The sequence below is a fragment of the Austrofundulus limnaeus genome, unplaced genomic scaffold (assembly GCF_001266775.1).
Source record: "Austrofundulus limnaeus strain Quisiro unplaced genomic scaffold, Austrofundulus_limnaeus-1.0 Scaffold88, whole genome shotgun sequence".
NCBI lineage: Eukaryota > Metazoa > Chordata > Actinopteri > Cyprinodontiformes > Rivulidae > Austrofundulus > Austrofundulus limnaeus.
This window is the reverse complement of record NW_013952490.1, coordinates 1,576,706-1,595,763: the sequence shown is the minus strand read 5'-3', so window position 1 is coordinate 1,595,763 and position 19,058 is coordinate 1,576,706. Positions and strand designations below refer to the sequence as shown.

The 19,058-nt window shown below is 40.6% G+C and overlaps 1 protein-coding gene across 1 annotated transcript in view; it reads right to left on the bottom strand.

Annotated features, from left to right (window-relative positions):
- Window positions 1–447: 447 nt before the first annotated feature.
- Window positions 448–19,058, bottom strand: part of adgra2 (adhesion G protein-coupled receptor A2) — a 47,910-nt gene continuing 29,299 nt past the window's right edge. The window contains exons 3-19 of the mRNA XM_014012117.1: window positions 11,633–11,704; window positions 10,614–10,685; window positions 10,441–10,512; window positions 9,390–9,553; window positions 8,873–9,086; window positions 8,556–8,720; window positions 7,979–8,177; window positions 7,742–7,891; window positions 7,505–7,666; window positions 7,192–7,392; window positions 6,895–7,084; window positions 4,407–4,615; window positions 4,188–4,315; window positions 3,987–4,110; window positions 3,753–3,901; window positions 2,075–2,164; window positions 448–1,927 (exon numbers count right to left, since the gene is read on the bottom strand). Coding sequence (XP_013867571.1) covers window positions 508–1,927; window positions 2,075–2,164; window positions 3,753–3,901; window positions 3,987–4,110; window positions 4,188–4,315; window positions 4,407–4,615; window positions 6,895–7,084; window positions 7,192–7,392; window positions 7,505–7,666; window positions 7,742–7,891; window positions 7,979–8,177; window positions 8,556–8,720; window positions 8,873–9,086; window positions 9,390–9,553; window positions 10,441–10,512; window positions 10,614–10,685; window positions 11,633–11,704 — 3,781 coding nt within the window. The 3' untranslated portion in view covers window positions 448–507. The remainder of the gene's footprint in view (window positions 1,928–2,074; window positions 2,165–3,752; window positions 3,902–3,986; window positions 4,111–4,187; window positions 4,316–4,406; window positions 4,616–6,894; window positions 7,085–7,191; window positions 7,393–7,504; window positions 7,667–7,741; window positions 7,892–7,978; window positions 8,178–8,555; window positions 8,721–8,872; window positions 9,087–9,389; window positions 9,554–10,440; window positions 10,513–10,613; window positions 10,686–11,632; window positions 11,705–19,058) is intronic.

The following is a 19,058-nucleotide window of genomic DNA, read 5'->3' as shown; positions in this document are numbered from 1 at the left end:
ACACACACACACACACACACACACACACACACACACACACACACACTTACACAAAACTAGGCACAGAGACAAAGGACATATAAGTGCATACATGAGCAGAGACAATCACTTGAAGCAAATGCAAGGATGAAAGGCTGCCCTCAGATTAAATGCATAAAGCTGTAAATGGATCCTATGTTCCATTTCATGCTATAGTTGATATGCATAGAAAAATTACAGCTAAAACAATAAAGCTTTCATTAGACATCCAATTGCAATATTATATGCCAACCTTGAAAAATTTTTTGGTACATCATTTTGTAAAGTGATTAAAATAAATGCATATCTTAGTGAAAATGACAATATTTCACAGCAAACTTACAACACGACAGAGGCGAGTGTTCCAGTTTAGGGTCCTGCATGCCTTCATGATATTACATCTTAAATTACATAATTATTAAGAGACCATTTAAACACAAACCAATCATTTTATTTCATTAAGGCCATGCATAGATGTTCACCTGTAGCTTACACCGTGGTTTCACTTTTCCACAAACCAGTCTTCATTCCAACAGAGCTTTGGGATTGGTCTGTGCCACTCATGTCCTGCTCCAGCTCAAGCACAGAGGTTTTCAGGGTGCCGTTCTGGGCCGCGGCCCCCGGCACAGTGGTGGTGACACTGTTCAAAGGATAGGAGCAGCGCTTTGAGTCTCGCTCCGCAGATGCTGCTGCTGCTTTCAAGTTGTCCCTGCTGGAGCATCGTCTCTGAGCACAATGCATGGCCACTCTGCTTGCAGCAGAAGGCGGCAGAGGGAAGGGTTTGCGGCTCCCGCTGCTGCCCCCATCGCTTCCCTCAGAGGGGCTGGTGGCCACTGATTCTCCCACCCGCTTCCCATTTGTCAACAGGCTGGCATGGTTCTCTGAGAGGCTGTGGTGGATGCTGTCGTTCTCGCTTGTGGCTTGCTTGTAAACAGCATGTGATGAATTGAGGTGCTCCGAGCCTGTGGGCCCTAAAGCTCCAAGACTGCCTCCGCCTCCAGCAGTCCTCAAAGCTTTGAGACGATAGTGGCCTCTGCCCTCACCCCGATGATAATACTGACCATTCCCTTGTTTAGTTCTGCTACTTATTTTTCTTCTCTGGGGATGTATGGGGGCTGAAGAGTTAATGGTAGGTAGAATATTGTTTGTTGGCTTGGTGATGTTGTCCATACTGGTGCTTGTGTTGTTGCCTGTAGGGGCACGGGAAGTGTTGCCTGGATTGTCCTGTGCCACCTGCAACAAGTTGGTGAGTTTGCAAGGCCCAGGTCCAACGCTGCTGATCCCACTTGGTGTGGACGATGACCTGGTCGATGAAGAGTTGTGAGAGTCAGGGGGTTGGCAGCTGATGTAGAGGTGGGATCCCTGTTCAGAGGTCTGCACTCCACTTCCCGTAGTGCAGGTGTGTGTGTAGGCAGGTATAGGACGAGAGCGGCGATAGCCCGGGCAACAAGCCAGCCATGACGACTGCACATCAAGACGGCGGAAACAGTGGTGCACCACCAGAAACACCCCCAAAACTGTGGCAACTGCACCGTAGAGACAGCTAAACAACAAGCTAGTGTGGCCTGTCACCCACACTGCCATGGCGCCACAGCACCACAGGGCCACAAACAGGAAGTGTGCGGCTACCAGCACAGAAAATTGTGTCTTCAGTGAGTACTGATCCTCTGGAGGCACAACTGGGGTTATAGGCCCCCCGACTGAGTCAGTGGAGAGCAGGCTGGTGCTTCCTGCCAATGCAGGATGGCCCTCCGTCCCAGGAGAGGACAAGCTGGTTCCTGTGCATTCTTTGGTCCCACGATGCCTCAGGCGAAACACAGTGCACAGGAAATAAATCCAGGTCACCAGCACCACCAAGCCAGCAGGGATAAAGAAAGACCCAAGACTGGAGCGCCAGACCAGCCAGCAGCTGCAAGAGGCAGAGGAGTGGAAGACGAGTCAGAGCCGAACAAGGACAGCTTTGTGTGTTTGACATCGAATAATTCACTTCAGCACCAAACAAAACAACACAAAGTCAAAAGTCAAATAGCTCAAGGATGAAACATGATTCACTTACTAAGGACTGTTGTCTCCATAGTTGTTCACATTGACAGCTGCAGTGATTCCACATATGATAAGAGGAACTCCATCCGCTATTAAATAGAACCTGAAGGGACAGAGAAAACAGATCAAACTCTTGCAGCTTTAACAAATAACTAAACATTTATTCTATAAGAAGCAGTTAGACCTTTGACTTGTATCTAATTTACAGTATATTAGACAGAATGATCTCTCTAATTGTCTGAAATCTAACAGAGCTGTGAGGTGCCAATCTCTAGGGTTTAGAATGGAACAGGGGTGGGCAATCATGGTCCTCGAAGGTATGGACGACCAAAACTGACATAATTAGAAAAAAAAAAGCAGAAATAGAAAAATGAAAAAATGCACCAAATAAATTAAAAAGGAGAATTTTTACCTCATGTTTTATAATTTAATTGACCTTCATATTTATTTTTCCAGCTTGGTTCCAATAAACTAATATAAATAAATAATGTTTACATTTAATTTAAATGTTAATGTTTTTTTAATATATATTTTACATAGTTTTTCCTTTTACTTGTACACGTATTTGTATCTCTTGAATGCTTAAATTGAATAATTTTTATAATTTTGTCCAACAAGTCTTTTTATTTCTTTGTGTTGCATGCTTGTGCTGTCGCAGTTTAGCTTAAAGGTTAGTCAAAAATAAATGTATAGGTAGTATTTTCCTCCTTGCCTTTGTTTTAAACTAAACTGTAAACTTTCAGCTAAACTGAGGCAGCACAAGCATGCAACACATAGAAATAAAAAGACTTGCTGGGAAAAAATGTAAAAATAATTAAGTATAAACATTTAAGACACACAAATGCATGTACAAGTAAAAGGAAAAACAATTAATATGTATTTAAAAAAACTTAAATTATGTGTTCAAATATATAGACTAATTTGTTGGAACAAAGCTGGAAAAATAAATGTGAAAGTCAATTAAAATATAAAACAGGAGATAAAGTTTTCCTTTTTTAATTTAATTGGTGCATTTTAAGTGTATTTACTTAGTAGTTCATATAATTCTGCCTTTATTTCTAATTATGTCAGTTTTGGTCCTCCATTCTTCAGAAGCCTGATAATCATCTATTCATTCATATCAGGTGAGTTGGAGCAGAGAAACAAGTAAAACATTCAGGGCTGCGGCCCTCCAGGACCAGGATCGCCCATGCTTGGAATAGACTCAAGACTAGAAGATCTATTCCAGCTACGGTCCAGTATGTTTGGGTGAACAACAAAGAATTGGCAGGAGATCCAACGGGGTCAGGGTATTAGTATAAAAGTTACAGATTTAGGGTCACAGGCTCAAGGCAAGTGGTTAAGGAACAGAAGGAAACTGTGCGAGACCCCCTTGAATCATCCCCCTCAGATTTATGACAACTCTCACTGCTTCTTTAGCGTTAGCGTCACGCATTCCTCATCTACCAAGCTCTACATTCATCTGGTCATATAACCTTACAACTGCATACAGTTATATACCGCTCTTTTTTCCCCTCAAAACAGAAGGTCTTTGATTTTTGGGCACAAAGACCGTCCTTCATAGCGCACAGATTTGGGTGGCCCTGCTCAAGAACTCCTCTAACTGTCTAAAACATAAACCATATTGACAGCAAACAATAATCCCATGGAACAGGAAGTGGGTGGAGGTGCAATGATGCCAGTTCGCTGACCTGAGCATGGGTCGCTGAGTGGGAGGAGCAGGAGACTCTCCCTCCGTCTGTCGGGGCATTCTCCACACAGCTTCTTTGTAGATGACCCGGGCACTGACGCCGATCCACAGCAGCGACGACAGCGAGGAGTAGTGCAGTGCAATGCCCACCTGTCACGTGTTGCAGGTACATTACACACAATGCTCACGTGAGTCTAAACTATGTGCCAAATGTCTTTCTAAAATAAAAACTTACTGCCTGGCAGACCAGAGGGTAACTGGTCAAGCTTATGCCTCCTGCATAAATTGCTGTTGTCATAGCGATGTGGAAACAGGTATTCAGCAAGGTGTGCCAACATTTTCTTGATATGTGAATCGAACTGTTGGAGAGAAAACGAACGATGAACAGAAGCGGCAAAGAGCCAGCAGCTGCAGTGTGTTACATACAGTATAGTACCTGTGATGTAGTATGTGAGTGATGATGATGGTGAAGAGGCAGAGCAGGAGCACTGCAGTGCAGGCATACACCACAGGGTGGAGCACTCTCACAGGGATCGAGCCGGAGTTGGGGAACTCTGGCACTTCCTGGGTGGAGAGGAATCACACAGACCAGATAAAAGTCTCATTCAGCTGTGGTGATGCTGAGTAAGCGATAAATCAGTTGTGCTTCATCTACCTGCAGCACAGCATAGTTGCTGAGGACAGAGCAGCGCATCGTGGAGGTGCTGCTGTCACTGTGGACAAGCTGGCAGCCCTCCTGACTCCAGCCTCCATGCTTCTCTGGGCCCCTCAGGATCCACTGGACTGCCACCGCATCCGTACCGGGGGACCGGTGACGAAGGGACACCCAGATGGGCTCGGAGTAGTTCCACATGCTACAGCCATCTATTAGAGCACAGCAGAAAAAATATGTGAAGTTACTTCTTGTGAACATATTCATTTATATATTTAGATAAGATGAGTCACATAACACCAGTGGCGGATCTAGGATTTTTTTTGAGTAAGGGGCCATCAAGGGGCCACAATATTCATAGAGGGGCCAAGTATTTGTTCAACATCCTTTCACACAAATCCCCAGTTTTGGTAAGATGTATAGCCTACATTTAACCTGTCACACAGGTTCAAACACTTGTAATGCAATGTATTTGTTTAAAAAAAGGGTACCTCTTTACAATAAGGCTCCCCTTATAGATGGCTTTTAAAGAGTTTATAGATAGGTGATTAATTCATCTGTAAACACTTCATTAATTATTAATAAGTGTTTATTGTGCAATAATTAAGATAAAAAAGAGACTAAACTGTCTGGTTTCTTTCCAAATACTGAGCCTATATTTCTTTGTGTATTAAACATTTCAGACTATTTTACTACCTTGTAAAATCAATAATGATCAGGAAACACATTTTAACATAAATATAATAGCATTATAAATATCCACAAATATTAATGGGATGCTTATTGTAAAGTGTAAAACTGTACAATTTTGGATTGGGTGGGATTATTTGTTATGTTAACATGATGGGGTTTTTTTTTTACTTTTTTAATACATCATCATTGTTGACAGTTGTTACATGTTTGAACAATAATTTCAAATATTGATAATCAACACTAAGTTTTAAAAATGGTGATTCTTCACATTAAATAATAACTTTTGGCATTTATAAATGTTTATTTGTCATTAATAAATAGTGTACTGTTTTACACTTTACGATAAGTCTCCCTTTGACAGTTGTGAATATTTATAATGCAGTAATAAAGTACAATATTAATATATTAAAATGTGTGTTTCTTATCGTTACTGTACTTACAATGTAGTAACCTTGTCTGAAATGTTTAATAAGCACCTTTAAATGTAATATGCACGTGAACAGATTTGTCTCCATATTTGGTGAGAAACCGGACAGTTTTGTCTTTTTTCTCGTCCTTAATTATTGCATAATAAACATTTATTAATGATTTATAAAGAATTTACAGATGAATTAGTAACGTATCTATAAACTCTTTATAAGTCATCTGTAAGGGGAGCCTTATTGTAAAGTGGTACCAAAAAAAGCTTGCACAGTAAATTCTCCTCACCAGTTTTTCATTCATTTTACAGTACATAAATAAAATATTCTCAAATACACAGCATGTGAGAAAATCCAGCCATCATTTGTCAGTTGAAATACCTTTTTTTTTGCAGGATTGTTCAACTTTTCTTAAGAAAAGAAGAATTCTATAAACTTGATTCACTCTGGACTTTACTATTTGACTCATTAGCACAACTAGTGTTTGAATATGAACTGCATCCACCATATTCACTCCCTGGTAAACGACAGATGAGTGACAGGACAGGGGCACTTCAGGGGGCCAATCAGATTTCAGCTGGGGCCAGTGCCCCTGTGGCCCTGCCCCTAGAACCGCCCCTGCGTAACACTTTTTTTCTCAGATGAAAGCATTGAGACATCATTTTACAGACTGGCGTATCGGTGTCAACAAAAAGATGATGTCTTGAAGACTCATAAAATATATATAGCAAGAACATTTGTGTTTGGTAGATTATTTATTTGTTGTACAATGCTTCTTGGCAGTACATTTTGTAATTGGCAGCACCTGGGGATACCAGAAGCTCAAAACAAGTGTCAGCAGCAACAGTAAAATAAGCTGTTTGACAGATGTTTCATGTGCACAATCCACATACTCAGCTCTACTGCTCATCCCACAAATGCATGTTCCTTACAAATGTGGCACCATTTAAATGGGAAATTAACAGGCTTTCCAATGGTATAAGATATATTACCAAGAAGCATTATTACAAAGCAATAATCCACCAAACACAAATTTCCTTAATTTTTGTTCTGAGTTTAGTTAAACTGACAGCAAACTTTGCCAATTAAAAGCAATGCCTAAACAAACAGCAGTGCAGTGATTTGTTGCCTAAAGATCTTATATATATATTAATGTATTTTAGAATAAAGAACAACCTTTTCACTTTGAATTTCTATTAGATAAACTAAAGTGCAATATTTGGTTTTAAAAGTGAATGCCTCATTTCCATAAACTTAAAAACATATTCAAACATGAAAGTTTATATCAATGTTACATCAAGATCAAATTACATCTTAGCAGATTTCCTTTTTACATGCAAAGCAGAAGTTATGAATGGAGTAAAGTGATAAGTTTTTACCAAGGCCTGCAAAGATGACTGGAGTGTTGACACTTTGTTTGCGGGAGTGTTCGACTGTGTTGCTTGAGTTTGGCAACAAAGGAAAAAAGCTTCCAGTTCGGAAAGCTACAAACTGCAGCTTACAGTCGGCTGTCGTGTCGGGAGCAAACAGGGTCGCTGGAAGAGTCACTGAGGCCAGGGCAACGGAATTCTGGAGAAAACAAAAAGAGTATAGACAAATCGCAAATTTAATGAAATAAAAACATTTAAAATTGTTTTAGCTGCCTGCTAAACGATTAGTATTTTCTTGTTCCTCACCTTCAGGGAAAAGTTGTTGAGGGAGGTGTTATGGGAGCCAGTGCTGCAGCGGAAATAAAGCTGCTGTTGGTTCACAGGCTCTGACATCTCCACTCCCGACTGGTCCACCGGTGCTTCAAGACGATGATATGCAGTGCAGGTCATACCCGTGAAATGAGCTGTTCGAATTAGGTGGGCTTCCATCACAATGTTCTTAGACACCTGCACAAATCAGTGATTCAAACATCAACAAACATCCATTTCCATCATTAAAATTACATGAACTGTTAAACGTGTAAGTCTACCAAAGATAAAGATTGATAGAGCTCCCTACCATGGATAAGTCTTTGGCGTGATTGTGCAGCTGAGGCCAAGCCAAAGTCTCCAGAGAGTAGACGATGGAGCTACATGCTCTCTTTTCTCTCTGTGCAGCTGCAAGGATCTCGTCATCCACCTCCATCAGGTTACTGCCCATCTCAACCATCATCTCCGACAACTGGAACAGGCACTCACGGGAATTAGAATCTCAAAGAACGTCAAACACAAACAGGATTTTGATCATTTTTCTTACCTCTCGCAGCTGTCTGACAAATTCCATAAACTTTTCCATGATCTGCGCCACATACAGTACATCTACGGAGCCAGTGAACCCTGCGGTCTCCAGGGTATATGATCGCACCTTGTCTGCCACAGTGACAGCGTTGGACGCATTGATGGGTCTCTACAATGCAAAAGGGAACTACGATGAGGATGCATGTTGCTACGTCATGATTCTCAGCAGGAAGTAGGAACCGATGGCCGTACTGACCAGGATGAACGTGTGCAGAACACGAGTGATTCCGTTGGTGTAGTGACAGTTGGAGTAGTCACCTTCCTGCCAGTTTCCAGAGCGGTCGCAGAACCGAGAGGCCTTTTTCTGCTCCGTTTCCCCCTCCACAGTCAGGGAGGGATAACGCAGCTGCAGGCAGTACTGATGAGAGGTGATTCCTGCCAGGGTTCTCGGCCACCTGTGGAACAAAAATAAGCAGTCAATGGAAACGCTGAGCCCTAAAATAACTGAAAATGTTGTATTTACAATCTAATGCAAGTGTTTAAAACCTATCTATATATATAGAATATCTATCTATAAAGAATATCTTGTAATCTTCAAGAATGATCCAGAGTTTCTGAAGTTTTCTTTAGACTTTCAGTTGCTTTTGAACTCCTTTTTGGTCCAGTTTATGCACTTGACCACGAGAGCATGGTCTAAACTTTAAAAGACTTTGAAAGCCTCATTAAGACTGTTTTTAAAGACTGCAAGAAGGTCTTTCTTGTTGGAAGTAGAATGACTTAAGTCTTTTGCACGATAGTGCAGTTTGATCTGAATTATTGTCACTGTAACCAACCTGAACTCTCCTCGGTTGTTGGTGACTTTATCTTCCGGACAGAAGGTGGCACTGTTCTCCAGAACTACTATTTCAACAGAGCGAGAGACGTTGCCCCGCCCAGTAGTAACCACACACTCCCACTCGCCGCTGGCCTCCACATGGACGTTGAACAGGATGAGCTCACTGAAGGTAGATATCATTGATCACATTACCACCAGATAGTGTTTTAGAAAACATTCTCCTTTACAAGTGACTACACAAAATACAAAAACATGTTTGAATTAAAGACAGAATTATTAAAGCAAAATGGACAAACATGGCATCAAGAGGCCCACCTGGTGATGAAAGTGCAGTCGTGCACCACGCTTTGCTCCAGTTGAACTCCCATTTCAGGGTCAGAGGTCACCATTTGACCATTGTGACGCCAGTGTAAGCTGGTGATCTTGTCCACAAAGGCAGCAGTGCAGTGGAAAGGCAACCGGTCACCTCTGAAAACCGCCTGACGCTTGGATGGCAGCAGCGACAGGGTGTGCAGCTCCATTGGGCCGTCTGAGCAACATGGAGGGGAAAAGATGCAAAGGCAGTTCCATTTTCATTCCAAATGATTTCTCTTGCTCTCACTCCCTACCCAACCTCAATCAAATATTTCCACAGAAGCTGTTATAAGTTCTGAAGCTAATTGGATGCAGGCTGCAACAATTTACAAATGGCTCAGCTACTGAGATGGAGCTCCTAACATACCTGACATGATTTTGAACTTTGTTATTGTGGGATTGTCATTCACAGGGTTATTTTCTTTGAAATAACACCTGAGACCACTTCATTAATGTGCCATACTGTTCCCAGGCTTACCACAGCTCAGCTGGCTCTCCCTCAGGGTGCGTAGGGGCTTCCCCCTCAGGCTCCTGGGATAGGCACACAGGGTTTCATCTCCCAGACGCGCTGAGCTGCTGCGAAAGAAGCTCTGCACCCAGCGCAGCCCACAGTCACAGGACAGGTAGTCTGAGTTAAAGTTCCTGTAAGGACAAAAATAGGTTTTATAAAAGAGATCAGGTTCAGTTTAACTAATTTTGTACTTAGGCTGCTCATAATTTAGTGGTGACATGATAATTACTTGAGGTCTTGTATTTTTTCTGCCTAAAACATTATTGCTTATACCTTATTTGTTGTTTTGACCTTACAATGAACTGACTTAGCTGCTTTCTGAAAGACCTGCGAACAGGTGCACCATATGGAACTTTTGGAGTACAGATTCACAACATCCTCTATTTAAAGTTAACCAAGGCATTATACTTTTAGCTACAAACTGGCAAACTATTATCAAGTTTATGTGTCCTTCTGTGTTTGTTTGCACGTCTGTTAGTAAAATATTTCCTGAACCACGGCATGAATTTTAGTGAAACTTTTCAGAAATTGGATGTATTTTTAATTTACTTTTGTAGACAACCTGACACAAGATGTTCACAACAGTTTCAGGCTTTAGCAAACAAACAAACAAACAAACAAAGAAAAAGCTAAATTATAACACTATTAGACTTTACAGTTATTGAGTTAAACTGTGGTGTGGTAGTAGCCGAGCATCATCCACAATACCATTTGCTGATAAAATGCACAAGATATTGTCATATCGTATCAGATCACAAATAGTAATAACACAACTGCATCATTTGTCAACATAAGATAATGTCTGACATTTAAAAAAGTGGCAGATTTTTGCAATTTTTAACAGACCTTTTCAGTTTTAAACACAACAAAGTTTTGACAAAACAATTAAAAACAGATAAAGGCTGTCTTTGTCTTGAACATCTGTTGTTCATTTGGCTATAGATATTTACACTGCTATACTGCTACTATACTTGTATGTACAGTATAATTACCAGCAGGTTTTTACTGTAGTACTTACACTAGTTTGAGAGACGGCAGCTCGTCAAACACTCCTGGATTCAGGGTGGACATAATGTTACCGGAGAGGTTCCTAACGAGAACACGAATTAGACGTGGATGCTTTTTCTCAGAAGCTTAACAACAAGTCAGAGAGTGCAACATTTTAATGCGACCTATTAATCTGAGTCTTACAGTTTAGTGAGATTGGTGAGGCCCTGGAACATGTCCGCCGTCAGACAGCCGATGCGGTTGTTGGAGAGGTCGCTAAACGTGTGAAAAAACAAAGGAATGTGTTAGCTCTTTTCAAATTAACAACTCCTCAGCAGCAAATTGTTATGTACTGACTCACTCGTGTACGTTAGTGATGTCAAATCTAATACTAAATTATCCATACAGCAAATAATGAACATTTGAGTGCCTTTTTCTGAGCCTTTATTCTTCCCTTCATTTTTGAACTCTTTTCTTAAACATATTCTACTAATAAATGCAAACAAAATCATTGAGTAAAAATGAAATAAGCATAACAGTCTCGAGCACTTTCCCTTATCAGGACCCCATAGGACCCGAGTGGAGGTTTATCATCAGGGTAAAGCAGGGCCCCTGTTCTGCAGTCCAGCCCTGAGCATGATGTATAGCTGCAGCCAAAGAGGGATCTGCTCTGTTGCACCTCTGACACTACCCAGCAGAGAGCTGTCCAGAGCATGTGTTTATCTCCCCCCTGTTTGTTTTGAGAAGCCCCAGACCTTGCAGGGAAAACACAAGCAGGGGCGGGGAGGAGGGATAAGGAGTCACAAGGTGCAGCTCAGACAAACTTTCGATCCACTCCACAACCAAACACCGGTGTCCAGAAAGCCAAGGAGCAGGCGGCCACAGAAGGTCGCTCAGTCGCATTCAGGGACTTATTAAGAGCCTCTAAAACAAACTTTAAGCCCTCTCAGAGGTGACAGAGCTGACACACTATAGGCCCTTCAGTGAGTGACAGCAGAAATATTGAGCAAATGGAGTTTTTATGGTCACAGTAATAACTTAACGTAATGCACAACATCTGCTGTGAGCTGCCAGAAGAGTGTATATGTTGGTTTGACTTGGCTACTGTTAATCTTACGAGCAACTCTAAACAAACTATCTCTTAGCAAACATTTAAAGCCAAACTGTCTGTGTTTGTAGCTCTGGATCTAACAGGACTGTGAAACATGTTATTACCCACTTACAGTTTCCGAAGCTCAGGCAGGCCTTGGAAGGCTCCGGGCATGATGGTGCTGATGAGGTTGTGTTTAAGATCCCTGGAAACAGGAAAAAAATTGAACATTAGGTAATTAAACGCACGGACAATGATGACGATGATGATGATGACGATGAGTAATTGATATCTCTGCATTCTGGGATTTGCAGATCATTTAGTTGGCTGAGTTTTCTGCTGTAATTTTGAAGTTGGAGCCGATCACGTCATCAACAATTAAAACAGGATGGGGAAAAAATCAAGTTCTGGCATTTATAACCACAAAGGTTCATAGGAAAATTATTTGAAGGGTTTTTAAAAAAAAAAGACCCTAATACTTGAGAGAATGCATGTTGCATTTTGTGTTGGATAAGGTCTATTAGCTGTGTCCAAAAAATAAAAAAGGGCACATTTCATAATTACTGTCTCAAAGTTTCTCTAAAATCAGTCCAGGGATTCACAAGATATTTAGCTAACAACATTAAAAAGCACTGATATCAACAGTTAACATTAAAGCAGAACACAGCAGTTTTCTCTGTATTTAGACTGAATAGTTTTCCCATCAGCCACCTAAATTTAGCACAAGAATGCTGCAGAATTTTAACCAAATACAAATATTGGTCAGATTATTATGTCAACAAAGTATCGTTATTTTTTGTTCTTTTACAAAAAATCTCTTTAAAGATAATAAATAAAACCTTGAGAGCTGCACCCTAAAAATATTATTTTGTTTAATTGCTACTGAGGATCTTATTTTATCTCCACAACTTTAATTTCAAACCTGCCCCAGCATTTGCTTCCAAAACATATTTTTAGAACCAGGTGGAAAAAGTTGGGTTATGTCAGATTAGAAGATGGATGGATGCCAAAAAAGACCTGTGATCCATGTTCCTGCAGCAGGAAAAGAATGAAAAAATCCATTCCTGTTGTCACATAGGACCATTTCCTTACAGAAGTTGAAGCTGCATTTTTGTCCCGATCTTCTGTGGCTTAGTGGTGTGGATGTCCTCGGGGGGATTTTCTGGTCTTTTTTTTATTGTTTTTGTTTGTTTCCACAAAGATAGACTGTCATTGCTGTTTTTGACCACTCTGCCTCATGCAGTGTAAACCCTCGAGCAACTCTTAACCGCATCATCCATTTTCTAAAAGATGAGGGTGTTTTTTTTTTTTTTTTGGGGGGGGGGGGGGCAAACTTGCAGAAATTGCTTTAGAAAAAAAAGACGCAGCAAAAAAAAAAGGAAAAAAAAGAGGAAAGAAAATGACAAAATTACAACATGTGGTATGGTTGGGATATCGCCCAAAGATCAGGGGTTTGTGTTTTGGCCCAGTTTCTCTCCCGAGCCGTTGCTCATATTTGGATTACAGGCAGGAGACAGTTTATAATGACGGAGCAAAAACTTTCTGGCCTCAGACCAAAACATTGTCTTGGATGGGACAGCCAAGATCTCTAAATGTGCCTGACTTTATGAGACAACATTTTATCCCCTTTTGAAAACATAGAGACACATCCATTTTATATCTAGAAGTAAATAATGAGACAACAGTTTGAACACAAAGACTGTGTGTTGAGAGTTACACTCCCTGGTGTGTGTCCATGTGTGGCTTCGTAGGTCTGCTACAAAACTATGCGTCCAACTCTGTGTGTCAGTAGCTGGATGGGATTTGTTGACCAGAGCGGCGGGAGAACAATACTTCTGTTTCCAGTCTGCGTGTCGCGAGCCTCATTAGTGCAGCGCTGAAAGACGAGGCTCTGCCCACCATTTCCTCTCTCTGAGGGCCGTCTCTCCCCCTTCTCTGTCTGTCTCTTCCATAAACACACACGTCTAACGCTGACCTCCATGTGCAAGCATCCATTTTCCAATAAGAAATAATCATTATGTCTGACTCAGACTCACTCTGGTGATTTATATAAAGATCTTCATTTCAAATGTCTTCGTTTCTCCTCTGAGATGAAAAAAAACTTTTCTGGGCCTCTGCAATACAGTAATGGGTAACGGTTTCTTTTACGGTACCCTTATTACCATGTAATTACAATGCAATTAAAATGTAATTAAAATGGTAATTACGACCTTATTATATGTAATTACATGTAATAAGGTAGTAATTACATTTAATTACATTTTTATTACCTTGTAATTACATGGAAATAAGGGTACCGTAAAAGAAAGCGTTACCCAGTAATGTATAACATTTATTTAATATTACAGTATATTGCTGTAAACGTGTGTTAAATCTGTTATAACACAGATGTGTGTCTATCACTGAATGCTGTGTAAAGTGAAAATTAAGAGAAAGCAATCATTCAAACTTTGTATCTTCTTGACAATAGTTTAGTTAACTTACTGAATTTTTAAAACTTTTGATTTATTGACTGATTTATGGTGAAAATATGTCAATACTTTGCTAAAATAGATAAAGTATTCCCTGAAAATGCTCCAAAACATGTAAATAGGGATCAGTATGGCCCAATAAACCGCAACATCTGGGACACTGGCTCTCAAACATTGACCTAATTTTAGTCTTAAATAGATAATTCATATTTTTTAAAGAGGGTTTCTGTGGAAATGGTATAAACAGTGTTATGAATAGTTCTCTAAACAACCTCAATCACTTCAGAGAAATAATTTTTGGTCATACAGACAAGCCAATGGCTAGTCTAAGTGGGAGAAGACAAAAGTGGAATAATACCATTGAAAAATAACCTATTTTTTTTAATTAGTTGCGAACTCTACTTTTTAAACTAATACATCACTGTCAGCGTTTTGCATTTCACAGTTCCAGTTCTTGTATCAAAATATGATGTTCCAGCTGAAAGTGGCACCACTTAGCCTGGCCCTTGCCTTCCTACACAGCTCCGCTCAATTCTAGTTTCCCTTCTCTGCTCCGTCTGGGACTTCTCCCATTGAGATGGATTTCTCTGGCAGATTTTTAGCCGGGTCAATCTGAGAACAGAACGTCAATTTTCTGCGCAGTGTCTGCTTGTAGTTTATTTTATCTGGGCCAATCAGCAAACAGAAGGAGGAGTTTTGAACTACGTCGACTTTCTGCGCAGTGTCTGCTAGTTATTTTAGCATACGGCAGTGGAGGAAGTGAATGAAGCCAGTCCGTGTTGATAAGGCTTCCAAATTAAAATTAATTTATCTGACAAAGCAGCAACTCTCATTTACAGCCGTCTTGTTCAGCTCGGTACTTCTCTCCTCTCAGTAGGGTTGTTTACAGCAGGGGTTCTTAACCTTTTTGACCTCGGGGCCCAATTTGTTCAAAATAAAGTGACACGAGGCCCAGTCAGACATTACCATATGGATCAAAATGATAATTATTCTAAAACTTGGTTTAAAAATATAATTATTCTAAATCTTAGTTTAATTTGTATAGTATTTGCATTATACCTAAATAAAATAAACTTACATTTTAAAATTAAAACTCCTGTGAAATAATCAAGAGACATGATTATGACAAATATTTTTTTACATTGTAACCTGCCCATAACAATTATTTGAACAAATACAACAGTCAGTCACCAGACCACTCAGGCTTGTCAGCACAGATACAACACATTCATCCATTTTCTGTACACGCTTCTTCCTTTCAGGGTCACGTGGGTCACTGGTGCCCATATCCAGCAGTCACAGTACGAGGGGCGGGTATAGGACAGGTCGCAAGTCCATCACAGACAAAAATAACATTTTTTTAACATAAACAACAACAAAAACAGACAATTCAATCAATATAATTGTGATCATAAAATAAATACATTCAAAAATATTTAATGTAAATGTTCCAAATAAAACAACTAAAAATCAATTTCATAAAGTGCAAAATAAACATGGTACAACCAGAAGCTGCTTTTTCTATTAGTGACAAACAATAACAGTAACAACAGCTTTTTGACAAAATGCTTAAAAATAAATTACAAAAATTAATTTGATAAAGTGCAAATTAAAATATAGTTGTATCTGTAACTGTATTTATAATGTTTTGAACTTTCAAAATACTGCATGATAAAACCAGAAGCTGCTCTTCATATTTGTGACACCTTTGGTGTTTTTTTTTGTTTTGATGGGTTACTTTCATTTTTGCTTCTACTTTTCATTTAAAATAAGTTTCCATTCTCGGCAGGTTTCTAAGGTTCTTCTTCTACTTATTAAAAAAGTTGTTAAACATCTGAGTGGCGCACTACTGCTACTAGTGGTGAGAAAGTGTATTGCAACTTATTTAAAACCAATGTAGTCCAATGGCCCTCTGCAGCCCAAAGTTAAAAACTGTTGTTCTTTTGAGGCCCTCAAGGTGGTGCTATGAATCTCTGGTTTCCAGCACACGTGATTTCCAGTTAGCTTATTAGCTTAGCCTCTGTCACAGCGACACACGTCGCAGCCAACTGATCCAATCATTTTAAACTTCAGCAGAGGCCACGCCTCCTGCAAGAAACACTTCTCCATGCATCAAGTCCAGACCCTTGTACGAAGCAAAGTGAAGGACAGGGTCTGGTTTAAACCAGGCTAGGCACCACTACCATCTACTGCAGCCGATCAAAAAGGTTTTGTTGCAGCTGAAGGAGCTTTTCTTCACTTTGATGTCATGATGTAATATGTGCATGGCTGAATGCCTCTTATAAAGTATGTGAGTGAAATATTTGATAAATGACCTTTCCATACAGTAAAAGCCTAACTAAAAAGTCTGAATTTTTGGTTTGGCTTCAAAGGGTGTGTACATGTGTGGGTACTTGTTTCTACTACAGAGTGAGGACAATTTGCAACATAGTTACTATCAAAGAGAGGTCTTTGATGTAAAGTGAGGACCTCTTCAATGTCCTCACTTTGTTTGCAGCTCTACTGTGTTTTGCTGGTTAGGGTGTGATTTAAGTTTTGGTTCAGGTTAGGGTTAGGAATAGACCAGTAACGGTTAGTTTTAGGGAAAATGTTTAGGTTAGGCATAAATCCAGTTACAAATATGAATGGAAGTCAATACAATGTCCTCAGTTTGATGCAAGTATGGGTTTGTGTGTATGCGTGTGTGTCTCAAAGGGTTTTAACAAAAGTCCACCAACTCTGATGCACTCTCTTATCACCAAGATGGGGAATGTGAAGGACTTCACCACAGACAACAGCACCAAACTCAGCTCCTACCACCTGAAGAATCTTGTTTTATGTTCAGCTGCTGCCCCTCACTCCTTTGGCTGCAGTGCCCTGATTTTTTCTTTAAGCCTCTCAGTGACTACAGCTCCAGCGGGCCTCACCTCCCACTCAGGCGATGACTTGTCTCTGTGCCCTCTGGAGACGCCTGCGCCCTCCCTGACAACAGCTTCACAGCTCAGCGGCCTTCACACTGATGAAAACAGCTGTCACCGAGCGAGACGATAACAGCCGAAACGAGAGAGACTTCAGAGCCTTCAAAGCTCGCCAAGCATAAAAATATCAAACCGGGAATCCAGACATTTTTTTACTCTTTCTATTAGTTTTGTTACACTCCTCGGCACCATTGTGCACATCTTTAAGAAGCTACATTATTGTTGGTGAAAAATTATGACCAGATTATTTTTTTCTTTGAAAAGCAGTATTTTATCCCCCTTCGCCACATGTGGCCTGTATGATTGGATTGTGACAGACTCAAGCTCACTCTCAGCCCAAAAGGAGCCATTGTCCAACAGCAGAAGCTGCCATTAAGAATGTGCTTTTATTTTCCACCTCACAAACCCCTCCTGATCAATGGGACCGGTCCTCTGCCTTTCTGAAGAGTTATCGCTCTGTGTGTAAGGGATGAGCACCTGGGCCTCACGCAGCAGGGAGAGGAGCGACGGGCTCGTATAGGGAAGCGAGTGGGTAAGAATGACGATTCGTAAAGAGCTCCAGACGCGAAGCGCTCCATTATCAGAAGCGCAGCAGCAGCAGCCGGGACTGGAGTGCTGACGTTGTTTGGGCCTTGAGCCTGGAGGGAGCTGGGATAGAGGCTGAAGCCAAACAACAGCTACTCATTATCAACAGACTAGAATCAAGACTTTCCTGTTTGTTGTTTTTTCTTCTTTGTTTAAGACATGACATTAAAAGGCTAACTTCAATACTTTAAATTAACTTTTGTCTTGATGCAAAAGCCTGACGACATATCTGGATTAAAGGTATGCTGGAACAAGTAGGTACCTTGTTTCCTGACAGAGGTCATTTAGAAAATTTTCTGTGCAGCATGTAATTTCCTGTCTGGTTGCCGTCTCTTGCAGAGGCCCTCACTCATTTATTTTTACAGTTTCCTTTTTCTACTTTTTTTTTACTAGCTAGCTTTTCCCTGTAGGGAGGGGCAGGTGGGTTAGCGGATTCAGAACGAAGCAAAATTGTCCCTGTGTACGGCCCCCGCCTCCCTACTCAACACACTCCCTCACAATGGGGTCTCTGTAATGCAGGCCCCCAAAAGCACTCTCGCCTTCCCCCAAAAACAGGAAACCAGGATTTGCAGAGCTCTTGTTTTTCTACTAATTTCCTGCTATACTGCCCCTTCCCTGGATTATTTTCTTTCTTTCTTTTTCTGGTTCCTCTAAGATTGGATACAACTGATCAACGTTTTGTCTGCAGTTATGAACCTAACAGCTTATGATTTTTAAAAACAGGAGATACGTTTTCATTCTTCTCTTAAATCTAATGTCTTTTAGTCTTCAACTGAACACCTGCTGAAGATATTTCTTATGAAACACAAACGACTTTTACTCAACTTGTACTTGTGACTGATATGAACCTGAACTGTGGCTCCAACTGCACAGTCATTAACTGATTTTACAAAAATACCAGCATACTTTTACCAAAGTTCAACATTTCCTGAGTTGATTATATGTTTCTATAATCTGCAGCAAGAAGAGATGGGGGAGTTTTCTGCCAAGGAAAATGCTGGAACCATTGCAGACTCCAGTTTGAGGGTTTTGAGGGGCCAAACTCTGCGGATACCATAAGACCTACACCAGCAATCAAAGCATCCAGAAAGTTGAGTTATGTATTTAGTGAAACGTAAATAGATCTTTACTGTAATATTTGTTGGATTCTATTTGTTGACCCAATGTTAAGAGGATCAGTTTTCTGGTAAATGTTTCCTCCGGTAATAACTATAATTTTGTCCAAGTCCATAAAACATTTACAAAGCAAAGGACGAACTTTTACCTTCACCTAGTTTTAATAAAATATGTTCAGCCAGTAGGTGGACTACAGCCTGCAGTGGGTGTCAGAAGGGAGGAACAAATGAGAGACAAAGAGGGTTGAGAGAACAGAGATGCAGAGAATCAGAGAAGGAGCAGAAACGGAAGTGGGGGAAGTCAGGCCGGAGAAATTTCAAGTTCCTTCAGAGGAAAATACCAGTGAAACCATATCAAGTTTGACCCCACAAAAAGTGCGCGCGCGAGAGTTAATGTCATATAAAGCATACAATTTGGTAATGGGCTTGGG